Source organism: Taudactylus pleione, unplaced genomic scaffold (assembly GCF_031769625.1).
Source record: "Taudactylus pleione unplaced genomic scaffold, aTauple2 ptg000102l, whole genome shotgun sequence".
Classification (NCBI taxonomy): Eukaryota; Metazoa; Chordata; class Amphibia; order Anura; family Myobatrachidae; genus Taudactylus; species Taudactylus pleione.
In genome coordinates, this window is record NW_028284504.1 from 5935259 (window position 1) to 5958102 (window position 22844).

At 48.5% G+C, this 22844-nt stretch overlaps 1 protein-coding gene across 1 annotated transcript in view; it reads right to left on the reverse strand.

Annotated features, from left to right (window-relative positions):
- MRC2 (mannose receptor C-type 2) overlaps positions 1-14020 on the reverse strand; it is an 84508-nt gene extending 70488 nt beyond the window's left edge. Inside the window, exon 1 of the mRNA XM_088470707.1 lies at positions 13872-14020. Coding sequence (XP_088326833.1) covers positions 13872-13980 — 109 coding nt within the window. The 5' untranslated portion in view covers positions 13981-14020. The remainder of the gene's footprint in view (positions 1-13871) is intronic.
- Positions 14021-22844: the final 8824 nt, after the last annotated feature.

Below are 22844 nucleotides of genomic sequence, written 5' to 3' on the forward strand. Positions count from 1 at the left end.
CATACGCACCGCAGTTGTTAATATCATCGGTGTTATTTATATATTTGCCTTCACATTGTGATCGCATCCTGACATAAGGATGCCCACTTCCCCTTACTCACATCTGTATACTAGGGCAACATAGCGTAACAATTGGTAAAATCGAGTAACATTGGACCCTTACACACACTTGCACAAGCCCAGAATTTGCTAACAGCCATGCACGCTATCAGTGCTATGGCTGCTTATGGCCACACAGTGGATAATTTATGCATGCTCATGCAACGGCGTTGAAGCGCACAGGCACGCCTGCGATCACCAGACCCCCCCATCACCACCCACAAACGGCACTTCCTGTCAATCACTCTGTAAAGAGTCTGCATAGCGTCTGCGTATGCAGTTCTGACCGCATCGTCTGGCTCACGCACGCACATTGCGATGCATACGCATGCGCATTAATCAACCAATGGCGTGCATATTAGCAACTGCATTCGTTGTTGAATCAGGCCCTTAGTCACATCCCATACTACACATATGCCAGCTGAACAAGATTTCTATCATGCAGTTTTGCACAAAAAAACTAAGGACAGATTATTTAATGAGCTCTATGCAAGCAGTACATAAATAATCTAGTAAACATTACATTTATTAAGGGTACGGGTCTAGATGGGAAAGTAGGCAGTGTATTCACAGGAACCCAAAAGACAAAGTAAACATAAACTCATCTAGATAAAAAGGTAACAAGATACTTTGGGCCTGATTCAAACCCGCTCGCGAGCGCACAGCGCTGCCAAGCAGGTCGATGGCCGGGTAGTGCGCACATGCGGCGGGCGCACTGCGCGTGCGCGAGCCCCGTAGCGAGTGAATTTTCACTCGCTGCGGGACTCACTACAAGACGGGGCAGCTGTCGATTGTGATTGACAGCTCGTCCCGTTTTGTAGGCGTGCAGGGGGGGTGGCTGGACAAATGGAGGCGTTGCTGAAGGAACGCCTGCCGGTTGTGGGCGGCAATACTGACATCACCATCTATTAGAGCAGGAAGTTCCCTGGGGCTTGCAGTGGACGAGACCATACGAGACCCTACCACAAGGGTCTCGTCGCAAGCCCGATAATCGTGACCATCGCCAGGCCGCCCGATAAAGCTGTGGGTGGTCACCCACAGCTTAGCGAGCGGCCTGGAAGCCAGTGCAAAAAAAAAACAAATAGCGAGCGCCTCTGAATCAGGGCCCTTGTCTGCATTTTTGTTCTGCGCTTTCACTGCTATAAATACACACACACAGGGCCTGATTCTGCACACAGGTAGCTTTGCAATTGTGATCCTTGCAGATATGGTAATGCAGCAGGGGACATCATGCCTCCTGTGCATTACTTATCCGAGCTGCGTTTTCCAATGCAGCATCGGATAATCTGCATAACATCGGTCAGCTGAGATCCTGGTTACTTTCCTCCCCCGTTTCGGGAAACAGAGGGCATCACTGCCCCCTCCCCGCCCACAAACGGCAGCAGACTGTCAATCACTGACAGTCTGCTGCCAGTCTGTGGGCGAGTTAGCAGGACCCATTCTGCACACTCGCAGATTGGGTCCTGTGCCTGCGCAGAGTCCCAAACATCGGTAATCTGCGTTCAGGCCCACAATTACTTCAGTGGCAGCGCTCATTGCAGAAATTAAGATGTTTGCACACAGGTAGTTTACCAACGTTTCAATACCAGATGCATTTTCGTCAGGGTGCATAATACAAAACAAGACGGGATATATAAGGGGGGATATAAACGGGTCCAGGAGGGGGGATATAAACGGGCACCCTGACAAAAAAGCATCTGGCATTGAAAAGTTGGTAAACTACCTTTGTTGCAAGTGTCTTCATTTATGCAGTGAGTGCCTCCACTGCAGTAATTATATTTGTGCCTGCCATTCAGTGAATGGCTGCTCGGGAGGGTACCTGCATTTACATCCATTAGGTCTGATATTGAGGAGTGCTAATTATATATCTAAAAAGACACAATATTTTATCAATAGGCATACACATGGAAGACGCTGGCAACCCCTAGCATCATTGCTTCTCCCCTCCTGCTTCACCTCTTTCCCTTACTGTCACCCAGACAGTAACTAAATTCCAAGAGTCACTTGGACGAGGACGGTATCCCAGTGGGGGAGATGGGAGTCACTTGTTTTCATACAGAGTGACATTGGGGTCATTGATAAGAAAGTTTGGTGAGTCACAGGAGCCAAAGAGACCAGATAAAGGCAGTCAGTGATATGAAATGACATATTCCTCACCTCACAGTACAAATACGGGCTCCTGATATGCCACATTTAGGATATAGCTAAAAGGGTGATGTAATCAAATGGTTTCCACATATAGAGGACAGTCATGAAATTGCAAAGTTCACTTTAAATAGAAAATAAACTTAGGGGCCTATTCATTAACACTAAATTAACGGTTTGAAGGACATTTTACCTTAATTACCGTTTTCTGGTATTCATTAACACACTTAACACAGGAGATATAACTAATATCTCCTGCTTAAGTGCATCTGCGTTAATTTCCACACACTTCCCATACTGTAGTATGGGGATGTAGAATTTAGGCTATTCATCACATTCCGAAAGCTATGTATTTTCGGAATTTGATGGTGTTGCTGTACGCCATCTTCAGATGGCATACAGCCCCCATAAGGCTGTAGCAACGGGAAATACTTAACTTACCTGCTTTTAGCCTGAGCAGGTCTTCATCCGGCACCCTCTGTCGCTCCCTGGTCCCTTCTCAGGCTCCCTCCTCCGTCTCCGGCTGTGTGTTCACCCCGCTAGTGCATGCTGCTGCTGCTGCCAGGCAGCGTCACCCCTCTATTCACCGGTGGCACTTGTAAGTGCTTCTTCAATTAACTATTTATTTACTGTACACAGTTAAATAAAGAAGCACTTACAAGTGCCACCAGGGAACACACAGAGGGGAGACGCTGCCCGGCAGCAGCAGCAGCATTACGGCGGGGAGAACATAGTAGGTCTACAGCCTCCTCTGCCTGGCCGTCCTTTCCCCTTGTAGCCGTTGCAGACTGGGGCCGGCGGGAGGTCAGGGTCTGCACTAACGGCTGCAGCCTTTGACAGCCGGACGGTTAGGTAGGGGGTGTGGGGACATAGGATGGCCATCGATGGTGTAAACCATTAATGGTTTATTGCTACTAATGTATACATTTTCTGCTAACACGTTACTTTCACATGACAAGAGACCTAGCTGACATACTGCACAAGTTTGCCATTCCCATAGAAGACTATGGGATGGCAGACACGGGCACCGAGAGGGGGGGTCGAGGGTAAAGATTACCCGGGCCCAGGCTTCCAGAGGGGCCCGGCAGGGGCCAGGGTCCAGGCGCCGCTCCCCCCTCCCTTCTCTCTCAGCAGCCCAGCACACAGCGTGTGCTGAGCTGCAGTGGGAGACTGCTCGTGGCTGCTGAGCAGCAGCCACAGCAATCTCCTTTGCCTGTGGGGGGGGAGCGATTACACTAATCGCGCCCCCCCCTGGCGTTGCGCCGGGCTGAGGGGCTTACAGCGCTGCCCTCCCCGGCGCGCAGCACCGCTTTGCGACGCTGCAAATTTTTTTTGCTCGAGGGGGCGTGGCCACGCCTCCCATGATTAGGCCACGACCCCCTCTGTACCTGGGCCAGCCGCTGCTCTCTGCGGCCTTGATGGCAGTATTGAACGGTACTCTGGTTAACAGAGGATACAGATGTGTCTTCATACACCTAGCCTAAATATGTCATGTGGCATGAGGTGCCTGGGGGTAAATTTACTAAAGTGAGAGTTTTTAGAAGTGCAGATGTTGCCTATAGCAACCAATCACATTCTAGCCATTATCTTCTAGAAGGTGCTACTTAAATGTTAAGTAGAATCTGATTGGTTGCTATGGGCAACATCTCCACTCTCTCACTTTAGTAAATTTACCCCAAAGGGTCATTTACAAAATGCAAAAGTAAAAAATCCCAACATATTCTCTTTGATGTTACATGCCTACCATTGTGCTCCAATACCATGTATAAAATGGCAGTGATACAAAAGAAGATGGGTGATCCCTTGCTAAAGGGGGGTATCCACTACCAGATCTGAAAACGACTGCACGATTACGACATTGTAATCGTGCAGTCGTTTGTCAGTTGTGTGATGAGCCTACACTGAACGAGCAGACGTTCAGTGCAGGGTCATCAACCATCTGGAAACATGCTGAACCTGACGATCAGGTTGACCAGCATGTTGGAGAGATCATAGACGTCTAAACGACCAGCAGGCAGGCTCATCGCTGGTCGTTTTAGACATTTTTGCAATACATTTGTAAATGATTTATGACCGATTTGCAAACGATTGAACGATCAAACGATCGTTATAGTTCAATCGTTCATAAAAATCTCTAAGTGGATACCCCCCTTAACACTGCACCTAGGGCCTGATTCAGAGCCACTCGCTATTTGCGGTCGTTCATTCTAAAACTAGGGGTGGCTATTCAAATGAACCGTTCGCTGTTTGCGGTCTGTTCACGCCTCTATGTCTGAACGAGCGAACAAAACTTGTGTTCGTTTTTTGGAAAAATACGCCCCCTGGCCGCTCGCATCCTACGTCATGTCCGCTATTTATTAGATTAATTGAGTACATCGACAAGGGTATGAACTGCTCGCTATTCTTGGGGTTGGTGTTTGCTACCACAATTTTGCGAGCAGTTCTGACTATAAAATAACCCAGTGACGTGGTCAATGACGCTGCTGTTTTAAATATGCACACCCATAAAACGTCCATTTTGACCTTTAAGCACGCCTGCGTTCTGATTTCCACTCCCCATTTTCAAGCACCTTCCCCTGTTACCACCCACATACGCCTCTTTCTGTCACTCAAAATAGCAGGCATTCGCTATTTTGCGAGCACATGAATTTCGGCCGCACTGACTGGTTAGCGCATGCGTATAACGATCCGTACGCATGCGCAGTTGGGCTAACATCGCTCGGAGCGAACGAGCGGCCGCTTACGAGCGGCTCTGAATCAGGCCCCTAGTTTTATCCTGAAGTGCAGAAGGAAGATTTTATTTTGCAAAACACGATTATTTAAATGGACTAAAATAATATAAATGGAAAATAGAGGGATAAATGATCACACTAGAGAAAATAAAAGACATTAGTAACACAGGTATTTTCTTGACTAAATCAATATTCATGAAGATGCAGCTACCAATTCAGGTTTCTTGCTAATTAATCGGTACATTCTCATGAATGCTGGTTCAGCACATATAACATGTTGCCTTCACTGCCTGGTGGAGACAAGGGGAAATGTAATAGGCCTGGACTTGCAGTCATTGGTGAGATTCCGGTGAATTTGCCCGATGTTTTAAAGTGGCAATTTTTTAAAAGGCAAAACCAGTTTTGCCTTTTAAATGATTGCCACTTTAAAACATCGGGTACACGGAATCTCGCTGATGCCTGCAAGTCCAGGTCAATTACATTTCTTTAAATTCTCTATTGTGTATGTATTACCTTACCAGCTATAGGGGGAAATGTACTGTAATAAACCTTCTAAAGGAAAAGTGGACAAGTGGTGAAGTTTCTCATTATAGCCAATCAGCCTCTAGTTAGCATTTATCAAGTACATTCTATAAAATGATAGGTAGTATCCGATTAGTTGCTATAGGCAATTTCTCCATTTGTCTAATTCTCCACTCTCTTGGTACATTTCCCCTGTATGCATGAGAAAGACACCACAGTCAGGCATCGCATACATTCCTAGACAGAATATTTTTACGCTTTACCTCATTTACTTAAAAAATAATAAAGCATAAAAATTTGTATCCACTCTTATTTTACAAATACAAGACATCCGACTCCAGTCAGAGCCATGTAAACAACTGTCACTGAATCAGGACAGTATCACCAGCTGTTCTACACTGTAATGTTTAAATTATGTAATCTGTTAGGAGGGCTGTCACCCCACTCACAACTCTCACCAATTTACCATATAAGTGAAGGGGTTTCTAAACAAAATGATTAGATCTAAATACGAAGAGGCATTTTTAAGGTATTACAAACAAAATGTTAAATTGGAAAAGTTTGACAGAAAGTTCTCCTTCAGGCTTATCTAAAATGTAAAAAATAAAAATAATAATAAAAAATTGGGATTCGGTCATCATGTCGATGTTTACAATATTAACCATCATAATGTCGACACCACACAATGTTGACAGTTATTATGTTGACATTGACCATGGGCCTGATTCAGAGCCGCTCGTAAGCGGCCGCTCATTCGTTCCGAGCGATGTTTGCACAACAGCGCATGCGTACGGATCGTAATACGCATGCGCGAACCAGTCAGTGCGGCCGAAAATCGTTTGTTCGCTAAATAGCGAATGCCTGCTATTTTGAGTGACATGACGGGGCGTTTGTGGGTGGTAACAGGGGAAGGTGCTTGAAAACTGGGAGTGGAGATCCGAACGCAGGCGTGCTTTAAAGGTCAAAACGGGCGTTTTATGGGTGTACATAATTAATACAGCAGCGTCATTGACCACGTCACTGGGTTATTTTATAGTCAGAACTGCTCGCATGATTGCGGTAGGAAAAACCAACCACAAGAATAGCGAGCAGTTCATACGCTGGTCGATGTACTCGATTAATCTAATAAATAGCGGACATGACGTAGGATGCGAGCGGCCAGGGGGCGTAGTTTCCCAAAAAACGACCGCAAGTTTTGTTCGCTTGTTCAGACATAGAGGCGTGAACAGACCGCAAAGAGCGAACGGTTCATTTGAATAGCCACCCCTTTTTTCGGAACGAACGAGTGCAAATAGCGTCCGGCTCTGAATCAGGCCCCATGTCCACATCTGTCGACCTGTTCACAATATCGACATGCGAAATGTCAACAATTGGTACGGACCAGGGAGTTATGGTTAGACTGTGGGACCAGAGAGTGAGTTAGGCTATAAGAGAGGAGGATTATGGTTAGGCATTAGGGGGAGGGTTAGGGTTAGGGGTTAACAATACTCACAGCTATCGGTTCAGCCTGAAGTCATTGTCAGCTGACCACCAGATGACACAGCTGGAGCCACCGCACTAGATAAGTCACCACTGGACCACCAGGTACGCTTTGTCGACATTCTAATCATGTTGACATTTCATTAGGGCTGACATGATGAATGGCGCTTTGGTCAGTGCCGACATACTTCATGTTGACATTACGACAATACCAACACTATGAATGTTTACAAAATATACCAAACCTGTCCCAATTTCATTCTTAAATTAACTATGTGTAATTGTTACTTTACACTCCCCCTCCCTATCCTTTTCACAGGCTTTATATTATATTCTTCATCTCCTTCTTGTCCATGTGTGCCCAGTTTTTAAGTAGGCAGAAAAGGAACAACCTGTAAAAAATCAGATCATCAGATTGTTCACAGCAGCACAGAGTATTTTAAGAGATAAATATGCTGCTTTTGAAGGAGACAGCAGATGTGATAGTGACCAGGGTGGTAAGTGACAGGCGAGATTAGTAGTAGATGGAGCAGGAGTAGGGTCATATTAATGGAAGGTTCTATTGGTACAGGGAATTTGTGACATTAAATATTTTTAAATTATGTTTTTATATTTTTTATATGAATGTTTTATTTTTCCAACTAAAGCCACCATTAACAATATGCATGCTTCCTTTCTTCACTATCCACTGCTCTCTTACATTTATTGCTTAGCACTGGATTCCCCTCCCTTTTAATGTGCTTCAATCTGTCACCAAATTGTTTGATGTAACATCCACATTTCTGTTGGAAGTGCAAACATTCAATAACCAATGCACCTACTGTACATTTAAGTTCTTTAATTTATTAGAGCGTTTAACTTTCCTACTGTATGTGTATTTGGCATGAATCATGATCAAATAGACTATACGTTCTTTAGGTCAAAGACGTCTCTCTTGTAGCATTCAGTGTAGTGAGGACTGGGTAATGATACATTCCTCTTCTTGATGTTTACTACCAGAGACAGCGTTTCAGTACATGTGCTGCCTCTCTCTCAGTCATATGGAATTTTATAGCTCCAGTGTGTAAGAGAAGGTAGGGGTGAAGTGGGCTGTCTTTCCCAGATGGGGCGAAGGTGACAAAGTTTCAGAAATGAGATGGGCTCAGCAATAGCTGAGATGGTGACTGTAAACTACACCCACACATCAGGGGTCTATTTATCAAGCCCATCTTAAATGGACATTTTCTATTTCTGCTCACCACAGCAATTTATTAAAAAAAACTAAACAAAAAACAATATAACAACACTGGGCGGTTTTAGTTATTAATACTTATTTTGTACAGCATTCACTTTTAGTCATTCACATCAGTCCCTCCTCAGAGGAGTTTACAGTCAATGGGGTTAATTGAATTCAATGCGATGTGCTGCCAAACATCGCTGTGCATATATCAGACATTAATGGTAGACTGTACAGTATATCACAATTTTCCTGGGATCACGTTGAATTGAACCTCTTCCCTGTGCAAGTGGCATATTCATTTACTGACAAGCACACGCTGGTGCAGGCTTCTTGGCTCCAGCATCCACACTGGAACTGTACAGCCTGGACTTGGGCTTCCAGTTCCAGATGAAAAAAAAAAAAAGTTAAAAGTTATTTAAAAAAAATAAGTAAGAAAAAAATATATTTTTTCTTTATTGTGGTGTTAGCAATTGTAGGACGGTGACAGCATGTACCATTGATGTTAATAGGACCCCAGTGACGGGGAGTGGGGCTTTCATAAATAAGGAGAAGCCCTAAATTCTGCGAACAGGAGTTTTCGCTTCATCTCTGGCTTATGTCCCTTTTATAAATGGAACCCATTCCTACCCTCAGAGCTCCAAAAATTAATTATCAATAATGTGATACATTACAAATAAACAATTATAACAATATTTTAACCCTATGCATATGTAATGTTGTAAACAGGGGATGAGTATGGGAATGGCGGTGCTCAGGATCCTGGCATTCAGAATCCCGATGCTGGCATGCCGACAGGGTTAGGACGCTCCCCCTCAGCCTACCCTAACCCTCCCACCCCGGTGCCTGAACTTAACCTCCCCCCTAGTGCCTAAACCTAACCTCCCCCTCCCCGCACCTTAAACCTCATCCTCCCCCCCTAGTGCCTAACCCTAATCCTCCCCCTAGTGCCTAACCTTAACTCCTAACCCTATCCCTTCCCCCAACCCTGCTACGTACCTTCGGGATGCAGGTGTCGGCATTCTGACAAGTGTTGGTATTGCCTCACAGCACTGAGGTCATGGGTTCGATTCCCACCATGGCCCTGTGTGGAGTTTGTATATTCTCCCTGTACTTGTGTGGGTTTCCTCCGGGTACTTCGGTTTCCTCCCACACTCCAAAAATATACTGGTCGGTTAATTGGCTCCCAACACAATTAACCCCAGTGTGTATGTGTGTGTGCATGTAATAGTGAACATAGATTGTAAGCTCCACTGGGGCAGGGACTGATGTGAACGGCCAAATATTCTCTGTAAAGCGCTGCGGAATATGTGTGCGCTATATAAATAACTGGTAATAATAATAATAAGAAGAAGAATTCTGTGCGCTGGCATCCCCTGTTCCTGGATACTGAACGTATCCCGGAAATGGAGCTTTTAAAATCTAAATGTCAATAACAGGAATAATCTACACATATTCGTTTAATATTCTACTGAGGGCAATTAGGCTGATTCTGAGTCCTACGCAATGGCAATGGTCACATAAATTAGCTACTTTTTATTAACGTGCATGTGTCTAAATTTCTAAAACGTTGCAAGGTGCATGTGTCCCGTGGTGGCTGTGTACAGAGTCACAGGGCCGATTGAGTCGCATGGACTCTGGAATGTAATGGGCGTTCCTGGGCTGTAACTAAGTGGCTAAACAGATGCACAAAGATGTTCCGTCTGATGGGTGTTATGGTAGTGTTGCGGCCCGGGCATGTCACAGGTGTGGTTGTAAACTCAGACGCTTATGCGTACACTGGAGGCCATACTGTGACGGAGATACTGCACCTACAGTTGCATCGAGCTGGTACAGGTTCCAATGGTGCTTACGATGGTTACGACTACTGACATACAAAGTGGGTGTCCCAGCCCTTGCGCATTCAGACACACGCTTTACACCAGGGGAAGAGCTTATACTAGCATTATCATAAGGTCAAAGATCAAACTATGGCAAAAAAAAACACTTAAGCAGTCAAAGCAGCGTTCTTCTAAGAATCAGCACAGATGTAGATAACTTTAAGTAGAGATGAGTGACCGTGGTATGTCAGCTTCTCATAGGCTCAGGCTGCATTGTAAATTATACCCCTCTTACACCGACCTTATACCCCTCTTGATGCGCATCAACCCGGGGATTTTTGTCTGTGTAAATTAATCCACCCAGGTCCAGGGACCCGGGGATCCAACTCAGGTGGCACCCTGCAGTGTAAACAGCGCGATCCGGGTCATGATTGGCCCGGCTTCAGTGGCGCTTGGAAATTACATCATCTCCAAGCGTCCACAGCAACCCCTGGAAGAGCCGGGTCACTGCAGACCTGGCTCCAGTGTGAACGGCGCCAACTTGGGAATATCCTGGGTCAGCGCCACAGTATGAAAAGGGTAAGTTCCGGGTCTGATCCGGATTGGAACCCTGTTCCAACCCCCAGGTCAAACCCGGAACTTTGGTAAAAAAGAGGTATATGGGGGGGTATTCATGAAAGCTTGGTGAGAGATAAAATTGTTAGAGATAAAACACTAACCAATCTGCTCGTAATTGTAATTTTTCAAACACAGCCTGTAAGATGACAGTTTAGCAGATTGGTTGGTACTTTGGGGTCTATTCATGAAGCGTTGAAGTGTCCTGTTTAGCTAAAAACAGGGCACTTCTCTGCTTTGTGCTATTCATAGAGCAGGATACCGCTTATTACTGCTCCTGTATGCAGGGCCGGATTAACGGGGGGGACGACGACAGGGGCGATCGTCCCTGGGCCCCCACACCCATCGGGGGTTAAAGTGAACCGGAGGAGATGGAACCAGATCCGCCTCCTCCGGCTAACCTAACCCCGGCGCCGCAAGGAGGCACCATTTGCCAGACGCCCGCTGATTGTAACCAGCGGGCGCCCAGCTCCCTCCCCGCAGCGGCAGCCGGAGACTGGAGCTCACCCGTGAGCTCCGGCTCACGCAGTGCACTATGGAAGTCTATGGGAGAGACGTCATGACGTCTCTCCCATGGTGCAGAGGAGCAGCCGAGCGGACTGGACGTGGATGGCAGCGGCACTTAAGGTAAGTATTAGCTTCTTTTTTTTTGGTGCAAGAGGCTTTTGTACTGGGGGCATTACTCCTGGGGGCATTACACGGGGGGCATTACTCGGGGGGGGGGGAATTACTAGGGGGGGGCATTATTAGGGGGGGCATTGCTACTAGGGACATTACTCAGGGGGCATTACTATTGGGGGCACCACTTCTGGGGGCATTACTCAGGGGGCATTACTATTGGGGGCTCTTCTACTTGAAGGCGGGGCGTTACTACTGGGGCACTAATACAGGGGCATTACTACTGGGGGCATTTATACAGAGGGTACTACTACAGGGGCCACTACCACTGGGGGCATGTCTACTGGGGGCACAGGGGAATTACTACTGAGGGCATTTATACAAGGGACATTATTATTGGGCACACACAGGGGGCATGACTACTGGGAGACATTACTATTGGGGTCACAACTACAGTGGAATTACTACTGGGAGTATTTATACAGGGGGCATTACTATTGGGGCCACTACCACACGGGGCATGACTACTGGGGGCATGACTATTGGGGGCACTACTAATGGGGGAATTGCATAAGGGCCACCACTCCTGGGGGCACTACTACTGGGTGCACTGCATAAAGGGCACCACTACTGTGGGCACTGACACTACTGAGGTCACCATTGCGCATACTCAGTTTGTCACATGTTTATTGCCCAGGGGCCCACACAGACCTTAATCCGGCCCTGCCTGTATGTGTCGCATCACCATACTACATTTGTATGGTGAGTGGTGAGTGTGATTCATAAAGGAACGGAAAGCTCAGCTTTCCGTTCCTCTGCTAGCACCGCATTCTCCATCTCAGGATGGCGTTAGCAGTGCTGTTAGGGGAGATGAGCAGCGCAGAACTCTGTCTTCCTGCCTTCTCCCTATTGTCCCTGCCTCCTTTTCTGCCAGCAGCGAATCAGAGGTGCCCAGGGTATATGCATATCCCGGGTCACCTCCTGCAGTGCTGGCTGGCGGCTGCCCCCGCTGCGCTGACCCAATGCCTCCCTCGCTATTGTATGGCGACCCGGCATATGCATATGCAGGGTCCTCCATCAAGACTGTCCATGCCCCCCACCTTTTCCTTCCCCTACAGCCTCTAAGGTGACCCGGCATATGCATTGGCTGGGTCACCTCCATCCAGACTGCCCACGGCCCCCGCGCCCCCTCCTGTTCCTTCCCCTGCAGCCGCTAAGTAAGGTGACCCAGCATATGCATATGGCGGGTCACCTCCATCCTAACTGCCCACTGCCCCCCGTACCTTCCCCTGCCGCAGCCGTAATGAGTCATGATGACCCGCACAGACAACGGCACATGCGCAGAAGAATGAAGACCCCTAAGATGCAGAGAAGAAGAAGAAAAGACCGGATCATAGTACCTGGATTTACCGCTTCGCTTCAGGAAACAGGTAAGTGTACATGAATTGCTACTTATCCTAACTATTGATTGAATTGAAGTGATGCGATCTATAGCGATAAGTAACAATTTTACAACGCAGATCTTCATAAATATAGCCCTTTATCTATCACAATTTTATCTCTCTTCGAGCTCTCATGAATACCCCCCCCCAAGTGATCTTTTCATTATAGAAGACAGTTTTGCAAATCTTTTTAGTTGACCTTTCTACAGTTTTGCCTAAAATCAGCTTGAATTTTATGATAGATTGTAGTTTGATAATAATTCACATAGATCAGCAATATCTCTCCTTATTGATGGTGTAGTGCATGCAGTATGCCAATAGGTAAGAATATGCAGCAACATAATTATATTGTGCAATTAAAATGACATATATGTTTAACATCTTGTGTTATCACCAAAGCTTTTGCCTCATATACTCGCCAAACCACATATATGTTCTCCTAGAAAACTTGTATATAATAATCATTACCCTGAATAGCTACTTTTGAAGAAGAGAATCCCTTCCACAAGACAGGGCATAGGGGGAAAGTGAAGTGTCATGTCATGAATGCAAAGCCGGCACGTAATGAGGCTCCTCACTGCTGAATACGCTGGCTTAAGCTGATGACATGGCCGGTGAGAGCTGGGCACAGCCTCTTACATAGGATGGTCTAACTGTAACCACACAGGGGACAAATATACAAACTCTCTGCCTACTTCATGTAGGTCAGCACAAAAAGGAGAACCAAACATCTCTAAATATGCAAAGAAACAGTGACAATGGTAAGAAATAGGTTTGAAGTCTTAAGTGTCCTCATGATACTGTATCATGTAAATGTTTTAAAATGTAAACTTTTTGTAGTACCCACCTAAATTTTTTTTTACAAGGGAACAAGTTTTACCAACACCTCCCCCATTGTAAGAAGGAACTGTCCAATTCACATCTGTTTTTACTCAATCCTGCAGTTTTTTCTTCTCTCCTTTCTTATTCCTCCTCTCCCCTGCTAGGCCACCTCACCCCCAGTGCTCCCCTCACTAGCCAACATCCAGTCAGCAGTTTTCACTCAGAAGAAATGGTGTAAAATCATCAACCCCTTGCACAGCACATTCCCAAACTGAACAGCACAGACAGCCCGTAAACTTCCACACACGAACAATGAGCAGCAAAGTTATGCGAGCAGTTAGCATCACAGAGTCCCTCTTACCTGTGTTGGCACTGACAAGGTGCAAATCTGTGATGGAGACCAGGAGGGTGCATTTTAAAAATAGGGTGATCCACTGGGAGACAGCTAGTAGCCTGTTGCCGAAATACATTCTAATACTAAATCTCCAGCTCTCCTGCAAAGGATGCAAGGAAGACAGAAAGGAGGGAGGGAGGAAAAGGGGGAGGGCTGAGTGAACAGATGAAAAACGTCTGTATGTCTCAGCTTGTGTGAGTGTTAAGTCAATGGGCTGGATCAGACATTACGTAAGCAAGTGTGAAAAACTGGGGGAAGATCTGAAAAAAAACAAAAAACTTTTCTCCTACTTTGATTTCAAGTCATCTGTTTGTAAAAATAGTGATTCTACTCTTGTTTATTATTATTATTATTATTATTATTATTATTATTATTATTATTATTGTTATTATTATTGTTTTGTTGTTATTATTATTAATATTATTGTTATTATTATTATTATTGTTATTATTGTTGTTATTATTATTATTATTATTGTTTTGTTATTATTATTATTATTATTATTATTATTAATATTATTGTTATTATTATTATTTCCTTCTGCCCTGTCTTGAAATGACCCATTTTATTTCCTATCAATAGTTTTTATTAAAACAAAATGTGGAAGGGGGTTATAGAAGAAAAAAGGGGAAGGGGGGAAAAGGAAGGATCACATGGGAAACCAAAATAAGTGTACATATAAAGTCTAAACATGATACAGTATAATAATATGAACAAAGGGGAATATTTATCAAATCTTCAAGAGAGATAGGCTAGAGGGAGATAAAGTACCAACCAATCAGCTTCTGTCATTTTTATAGCACAGTCTGTAAAATGACTTGATTTGATAAATCTCGCCCAAAGTATCACATCATAAAGCACTAACATAGTAAATAACCGATTGGGGGGGAGGGGCAGCTTCATTCAAACTAAACAGAAGAGGATCAGACAGTATAGTAGCATTGCGTCTTCTCTATCCGTAGCGATTAGGGAAGGAGACCGATGTAGAGTAAGTAATATTCCCAGTTTCCATATTGAAATGTTAGTGGGCTTTCAAAAACACCCTGGAAATAGGAGGGAGGGAAGAAGGGAGCATTTTTTTTTTAAGTTTTGTGCAACAGCATAACAAGCTTGAGGATATGTCCCAATAGCTCCACTGCGGCAGGGACTGATGTGAATGGACATATATTCTCTGTAAAGCACTGTAGAATATGTGTGCGCTATGTAAATAACTGGTAGTAATAATAATAATTATAATAATAATAATAGTAATAATAATAATAATAATACATATCATGATAGATAGAGATGCAAAAAGCAAAGTTCAGGATTATGAACCAAACCTAGACCAAGGACCCTAATGGCTAAAGAGAATCTCCCCAAAAGAGTCGAAGAACGAAAGATATGTGCCACGTCGCCACAGTTCCGCCAATTAGACTGAGCAGGACACATTTTCTGAAAGTGATCAGGTATGAGATATAACCTATATAATATTTTTATATGCATTTCAGAGTGATTCAGGTTTCTGGAGGGTGGGCAAATTGTATAGATACCAGAAAGATATGTCATCCTTCCCAGAGTCTGAGGTCAGTCGATTGTGAGTGAGTGTGTGGCACAAACAAGGCTCTGGGTCTTGTCACGGCCCACAAACCAATGTCTAATTTTAAAGTATTTTTATAGATCTGAAGGGGAAGAGGGGGGGGGGGAGACTGCTGTAGGAAGGAATAAGAATGGATAGAAGCAGTAGCAAGGAGATCTTTAGGAGATGTAACACCACTATTATGCCATTGCCAGGACACCAACTTTAGATTAGTGCACAGCTTAGACACAGCCATGATAGACAAGTTAGAGGAAAAGGCATGTCCTTATGTTGTAGGACTAGTTTATCCTAAATAGAGGACGAAATATGTAGAGGGAACCCAATGTAAGCAGTCATCTCCAAATCTACTCTTGGTTTTGAAGTCCAATCACAATGTTTGGAAAGCATACAAGCCTCTTAAGTCAATTTGTTTTTTTGCGGGAATCATCATGCTTTCAGACTTAAGATGAAAGGATAGACTGGAGTTTATCTAAATACTTCTTGGGTAGAAGGTATGGAATTGTGAGGAAAAAATACATAAGGTTATGGAGCTGCCAGGTGAGAGGTTCAGAGGGGGCGTGGTGCACCAGGAGGAGACAGCCAGGTGGGAGGTTCAGAGAGAACGTGATGCACCGGGGGCAACATCGAGCACCCGCTCTCTGCTATTCCCTAGCAGAACCATGTTGATACAAGTCAGCACGAATCACATAATCCAAATCCAGCTGCCCTTATAGTAGTGGCTCACCATTGCATATTCCCATGGAAGAGAGTCACAGAGACAGCACTTGTCTGGCAGCCACCTGATTGGCTGTGCCATGGCATCATCATCATCAATATCCACATCCTGCCCTAGTGTCAAATGAGCCAAAGTCTGAACCCCTGCACCAGATGATGTTTATTTGCAGTCACAAAGTCAGTCAAACGTGGAAAAATTGCGCCCCCCCAGATTTGACCCTGGCTGAGGGGCTCACAGCACTTTGCGGTGCTACAAATACTGTTTTTTTTTCTAAAGGGAGTGTGGCCATGCCTCCCACGATTAGACCACGATTAGGTCCCAAAAAGTTTTGGGGGCCATCAAAGCTCTCTACGGGACTGCCAGGGGAGACTATTTTTCCATCTGCATTCGCCCTAATGTCAAAAGCCAGCTATACCACTGGGTGTTACCTATACCCGACAATGGGGCATCTGCGAAACCGTGCTTTTTCCTACCAGGTCAAACTGATGTGCTCATGTCCGAACGCTGGTTGCACATTTCACAGTGACCCTTTGCCAGTAGCACTTGGCCAAATGCAAAGGTGTGTGGTTTTAGCTGGGACTGCAAAACAGAGTTAAGCAGTTATATTTCCAGTTAGCACAACTACCAACATTTTTGGACCACTCCATTAGTTCATTCGATCTTTCCAGCTTTTCACCTATTATTCTGATTAATAGACAATCATTCCTTAGATTAATCCTGAGTAGACATTAGGACAGTGGCATATCTGTAATCTGTTTCTGGTAATCTCTTTGTAGATATGGCAATGGTGCCCATATCTCGGAGGAAATCACCAGAAGTATGTCACATACACAGAAGGCAGCTAAGACAGTGCCAGAGTCTCTGTTACCTTCTGCACATACACCATATCTCTTCTGCGCATGTATCATATTTTAAAGGCAGAGGGGGTTGAAACATTTGGCCCTCATGTCTTAAAACACTCCTGCATCAGGATTATTTTTATTACTGTACATGTGGCATTTCTGTGTTTGAAACCATTTGAAAAGTCGGAATGTCTCTTCACCCAATCTGTTGTCAGTTAGGAATTTCTGCAACCCACCCAGCTCCTCACATTGGAAGGTGCAGACCTTTTCTCTCCCTCAGATGCTGGTGGCGACCTTAGCACAGAAGTCCAAGTGCTTAATGGAAAATATGTCCCATGCACAAGTCACATATAAAAGGTCCACTTACAACAGCAAAGAAAACGTTATCCTGCCATAAAAGGCTTATAGAGTCCATTTTCAACAATTGCCATTTGTTATTTAACTATTATCTTTAAAGCATGTATCTTCATGTCACGGAAGAAATAATTATTGGGTAACAATGATGTTTAGTAGTGAGCTATTAAATAATGCCCTGTATTAGCTCGCTCTGAATCAGGGCCCTCCTCCATGAAAATGGTGCGGCCTCCTGGCCGCTCGCATAGCTGTGGGTGACCACCCACAGCATATGCGAGCGTCCATGATGATGGTCGCGATGGTCGAGACCATCGCGACCATCAGGCTTGCAACGGAGACCCTGCGGTAGGGTCTCGCTGCCGCAAGCCCTGGAGTGATTTTGGCTCTATCAGAGCCAAAATCACTCCCACTGACATCACTAGTGATGTCAATGGGGCCGGCTTCAGACGGTAGGCGTTCCCATGGGAACGCCTCCGTCTGGCAGGCACGCCCATGGCACGCCCACCACAGGGGGCGTGCTGTCAATCAACATCGACAGCACGCCCCCTTTGGTGCGAGACCCAGAGCGATGGAGAGCCCGTCGCTCGCAGGGTCTCGCGCATGCGCACGACGGAGCTCCCTCCGTCGTGCGCATGCGCAGTTGGGGAACATCGACCCCCTTGCGAGCGTCCTGCGCTCGCGAGCGGGTCTGAATGAACCCCACAGATACAACTTACTGACAGGCACCACTTACTGATCAATACCCCTTACTGACACACAAACTTACTGACACTGACACCACTTACTGACACACACACTTACTGCTAAAGACATTCAATTATTATACAGTCACATAGCACGAGAAGATACACAACCCCCCCTTCCCCCACAGCCCCCTGCGGTGTCCTCAGTGTGGGGGTGCGGCAGTGCGGGGGTGCCATCGGTGTCTTCAGTGCAGGGGTGCCAGCAGTATCAGCAGTGTGGGATGCTGACGGTGTCCTCAGTACGTAGGGGGCAGTGTCCTCCACGGGGAGGGCAGTGTCCTCCGCTGCAAGGTGCCAGCGGTGTTCTCAGTGCAGGGGTGCTGGTGGTGTCGGCAGTGCAGGGGTGCCATCGGTTTCCTCAGTGAGGGGGTGCTGGGGGTGTTAGCAGTGCAGTGGTACCAGCGGTGTCCTCAGTGTGGGGTGCTGGTGGTTTCGGCAGTGCAGGGGTGCCAGGGATGTCCTCAGTGGAGGATGCCGGCATTGTCAGCAGTGTGGGGGGCAGTGTCCTCTGTGCAGGGTGCCAACAGTGTCGGCAGAGCAGGGGTGCCAGTGGTGTACTCAGTGCGGGGGTACTGGTGGTGTCGGCAGTGCGGGGGTGCCAGCGGTGTTCTCAGTGAGGGGGTGCTGGTGTCAGCAGTGCAGAGGTGCCAGCGGTGTCCTCAGTGATGGGGTGCTGGTGGTGTCGGCAGTGCAGGGGTGCCATCAGTGTCCTCAGTGAGGGGGTGCTGGGGGTGTTAGCAGTGCGGTGGTACCAGCGGTGTCCTCAGTGTGGGGGTGCTGGTGGTGTCGGCAGTGCAGGGGTGCCAGCAGTGTTCTCATTGAGGGGGTGCTGGTGTCAGCAGTGCAGGGGTGCCAGCAGTGTCCTCAGTGAGGAGGAGCTGGCGGTGTCGGCAATGCGGGGTACCAGCGGTGTCCTCAGTGGGGGGTGCTGGCAGTGTCGGCAGTGCAGGGGTGGCAGCAGTGTCATTAGTGTGGGGGTGCTGGCAGTGCAGGGGTGCCAGCGATGTCCTCAGTGCAGGATGCCGGCATTGTCAGCAGTGTGGGGGGCAGTGTCCTCTGTGCAGGGTGCCAACAGTGTCGGCAGAGTGGGGGTGCCAGCGGTGTCCTTAGTGTGGGGGTGTCCTCAGTACGGGGGGGGCAGTGTCCTCAGTGCAGGGTGCCAGCGATGTCAGCCGGATGGGGGTGCCAGCGGTGTCCTCAGTGAGGGGGTGCTGGTGGTGTCGGCAGTGCAGGGGTGCCTGCTGTGTCCTCAGTGAGGGGGTGCTGGTGGTTTCAGCAATGCGGGGGTACCAGCGGAGTCCTCAGTGCGGGGGTGCTAGCGGTCTCGGCAGTGCAGGGTTGCCAGCGGTGTCCTCAGTATGGGGGTGCGGCAGTGCGGGGGTGCCATCGGTGTCTTCAGTGCAGGGGTGCCAGCAGTATCAGCAGTGTGGGATGCTGACGGTGTCCTCAGTACGTAGGGGGCAGTTTCCTCCACGGGGTGGGCAGTGTCCTCCGCTGCAAGGTGCCAGCGGTGTTCTCAGTGCAGGGGTGCTGGTGGTGTCGGCAGTGCAGGGGTGCCAGCGGGGTTCTCAGTGAGGGGGTGTTGGTGGTGTCGGCAATGCAGGGGTGCCAGCAGTGTCCTCAGTGAGGAGGAGCTGGCGGTGTCGGCAATGCGGGGTACCAGCGGTGTCCTCAGTGGGGGGTGCTGGCAGTGTCGGCAGTGCAGGGGTGGCAGCGGTGTCATCAGTGTGGGGGTGCTGGCAGTGCAGTGGTGCCAGCGATGTCCTCAGTGCAGGATGCCGGCATTGTCAGCAGTGTGGGGAGCAGTGTCCTCTGTGCAGGGTGCCAACAGTGTCGGCAGAGCGGGGGTGCCAGCAGTGTCCTTAGTGCGGGGGTGTCCTCAGTACGTGGGGGGCAGTGTCCTCTGTGCAGGGTGCCAGCGGTGTCGGCAGAGCAGGGGTGCCAGTGGTGTACTCAGTGCGGGGGTACTGGTGGTGTCGGCAGTGCGGGGGTGCCAGCGGTGTTCTCAGTGAGGGGGTGCTGGTGTCAGCAGTGCAGAGGTGACAGCGGTGTCCTCAGTGGCGGGGTACCAGCGGTGTCCTCAGTGGGGGGTGCTGGCAGTGTCGGCAGTGCAGGGGTGGCAGCGGTGTCATTAGTGTGGGGGTGCTGGCAGTGCAGGGGTGCCAGCGATGTCCTCAGTGCAGGATGCCGGCATTGTCAGCAGTGTGGGGGGCAGTGTCCTCTGTGCAGCGTGCCAACAGTGTCGGCAGAGCGGGGGTGCCAGCGGTGTCCTTAGTGTGGGGGTGTCCTCAGTACTGTGCAGGGTGCCAGCGGTGTCGGCAGAGCAGGGGTGCCAGTGGTGTACTCAGTGCGGGGGTACTGGTGGTGTCGGCAGTGCGGGGGTGCCAGCGGTGTTCTCAGTGAGGGGGTGCTGGTGTCAGCAGTGCAGAGGTGCCAGCGGTGTCCTCAGTGATGGGGTGCTGGTGGTGTCGGCAGTGCAGGGGTGCCATCGGTTTCCTCAGTGAGGGGGTGCTGGGGGTGTTAGCAGTGCAGTGGTACCAGCGGTGTCCTCAGTGTGGGGTGCTGGTGGTTTCGGCAGTGCAGGGGTGCCAGGGATGTCCTCAGTGGCAGTGTCCTCAGCGCGGGGGTGTCGGCAGTGTCAGCAGTTTGGGGTGCTGATGGTGTCCTCAGTATGTGTGGGGCAGTGTCCTCAGTGGAGGGAGCCAGCGGTGTCAGTAGTGCAGGGGTACCAGCGGTGTCCTCAGTGTGGGGGTGCTGGTGGTGTTGGCAGTGCAGGGGTGCCAGCGATGTCCACAGTGTGGGGTGCTAGCGATGTCCTCAGTGCATGGTGCCAGCGGTGTCCTCAGTGCATGGGTGCCAGCAGTGTCAGCAGTGTGAGGTGCTGATGGTGTCCTCAGTACGTGGGGGGCAGTATCCTCAGTGCAGGGTGCCAGCGTAATCAGCAGAGTGGGAGTGGTGTCCTCAGTGCGGGGTGCTGGTGGTGTCGGCAGTGCAGGTGTGCCAGCGGTGTCCTCGGTGCGGGGTGCTGGTGGTGTCGGCAGTGCAGGGGTGCCAGTGGTGTCCTTAGTGAGGGGGTACTGGTGGTGTTGGCAGTGCAGGGGTGAAAGTGGTGTCCTTAGTGAGGGGGTACTGGTGGTGTCGGCAGTGCGGGGGTACCAGCGGTATCCTCAGTGCAGGGTGCTGGCAGTGTCGGCAGAGCGACGGTGCCAGCAGTGTTCTCAGTGTGTGGGTGCCGGCAGTGTCCACAGCGCGGGGGTGCCGGCAGTGTCCTTAGTGCGTGTGTGTGTGTGTGGGGGGGGTGTTTGGCGGTGTCGGCAGCGGTGTCAGTGCAGGGGGATGGGCGGCATCTTTCCTCCTCTTCCTGTGCCCATGGACAAGCGCTTATTGGCTGAGAGCTGTGACAGACAGCTGTCTCAGCCAATCCGCGGCAAGCCCATAAACTTCAATGGGACTTTGTAACATGGGCGCTCGAAGCAAAACCTCGAGATCCGATACAGGGATCTCGAATTTTTGCCTCAAATAGGGATCCAGGGAGGGTGGGGAGATAAGAGCTGTGTCTTGGATCCAGTCGGATCCCCGAAGTTTGGGTGGGCTCAGTTTCTCATCTCCAATATATATTATTATTATCATCATTTATTTATATGGAGCCACAAGTGTTCCGCAGCACCTTACAAAGTACATAAACAAATAGAGTGACTTACAGTACAATACAATACAGGACATGGATAATATACATTGCTACATTCGCGACCAAAACACCCAGCTAAGCAACAGAGCAGAGCAACCAAGTGTTAGGTGCCCTAGAGGGGAGTAAGAAGTAGATGAAAGTAGAGTAAGGAGAAGCACAAGAGGGTAGAGGACATATAAGTTTCCCTTACTCACCTATTCAGCGTCTTTCCCCCGGTAAGCCCAGCCTCCTTTTGCCCTCTCCAATTCAGCCCCTTGGGTTCCTGGGAAACTAAACATGGCTCCCCATTGTTCTATGTTGGCCAACTTTCAGTAGCCAGATATCTCCTGGCTAACAGCCAGGGGTTTACCCACAGCATAGCACAGACACAGAGCGGCCTGGGAGCAGGCGGCCCTGAATTATTAAAATTGGACCTGCCAGCCCTCCCCTCTTCTGGCAGGCATAGTTGGGCCACAGAACGGGCAGAGGTGCTTGCGGGGTGGGCTGAGAAGGACTGCAGTCAGCATGTGCTGTCTAAGCTGGGCTGCAGGACGATTGGGCTGAGGGGCGTGGAGGCAGGCTGCGGGCGCCGGCGCCCCCCTCTGTCGGACCTACCATGCCACCAAGGGAACGTGCCCTGCTCGCCTCGCCCTTGAAACGCCTCTGTGGGTGGCACCAGTGTTATGGATATGGCATAGCAGACACTCCTTCAAATATCCTGCTGCAGCCTGCAGGTTCCCAATTTTGAGTTCATATTGAGGTAAATAGCAGTGGTGACACATAATGTGAACTGGGACCACTGTGTGAACTGGGGACACTCTATGGCATAATGTGGGCTTAGGGCCTGATTCAGCAAGCAATGCAAAGGGGAGAACGCATGCACCCGTCCACTGCGAGAATATGCTAATCAATGCATACGCACAGAGACAGCAGCAAGATGCAGACGCCCAGCCTTATATTAAGCCGACCATCTCCCTTTACTCAAAGCCTGATGAGTACGCAAGATAGCATAAACATCGGTAACACCGAAAACCATCGAC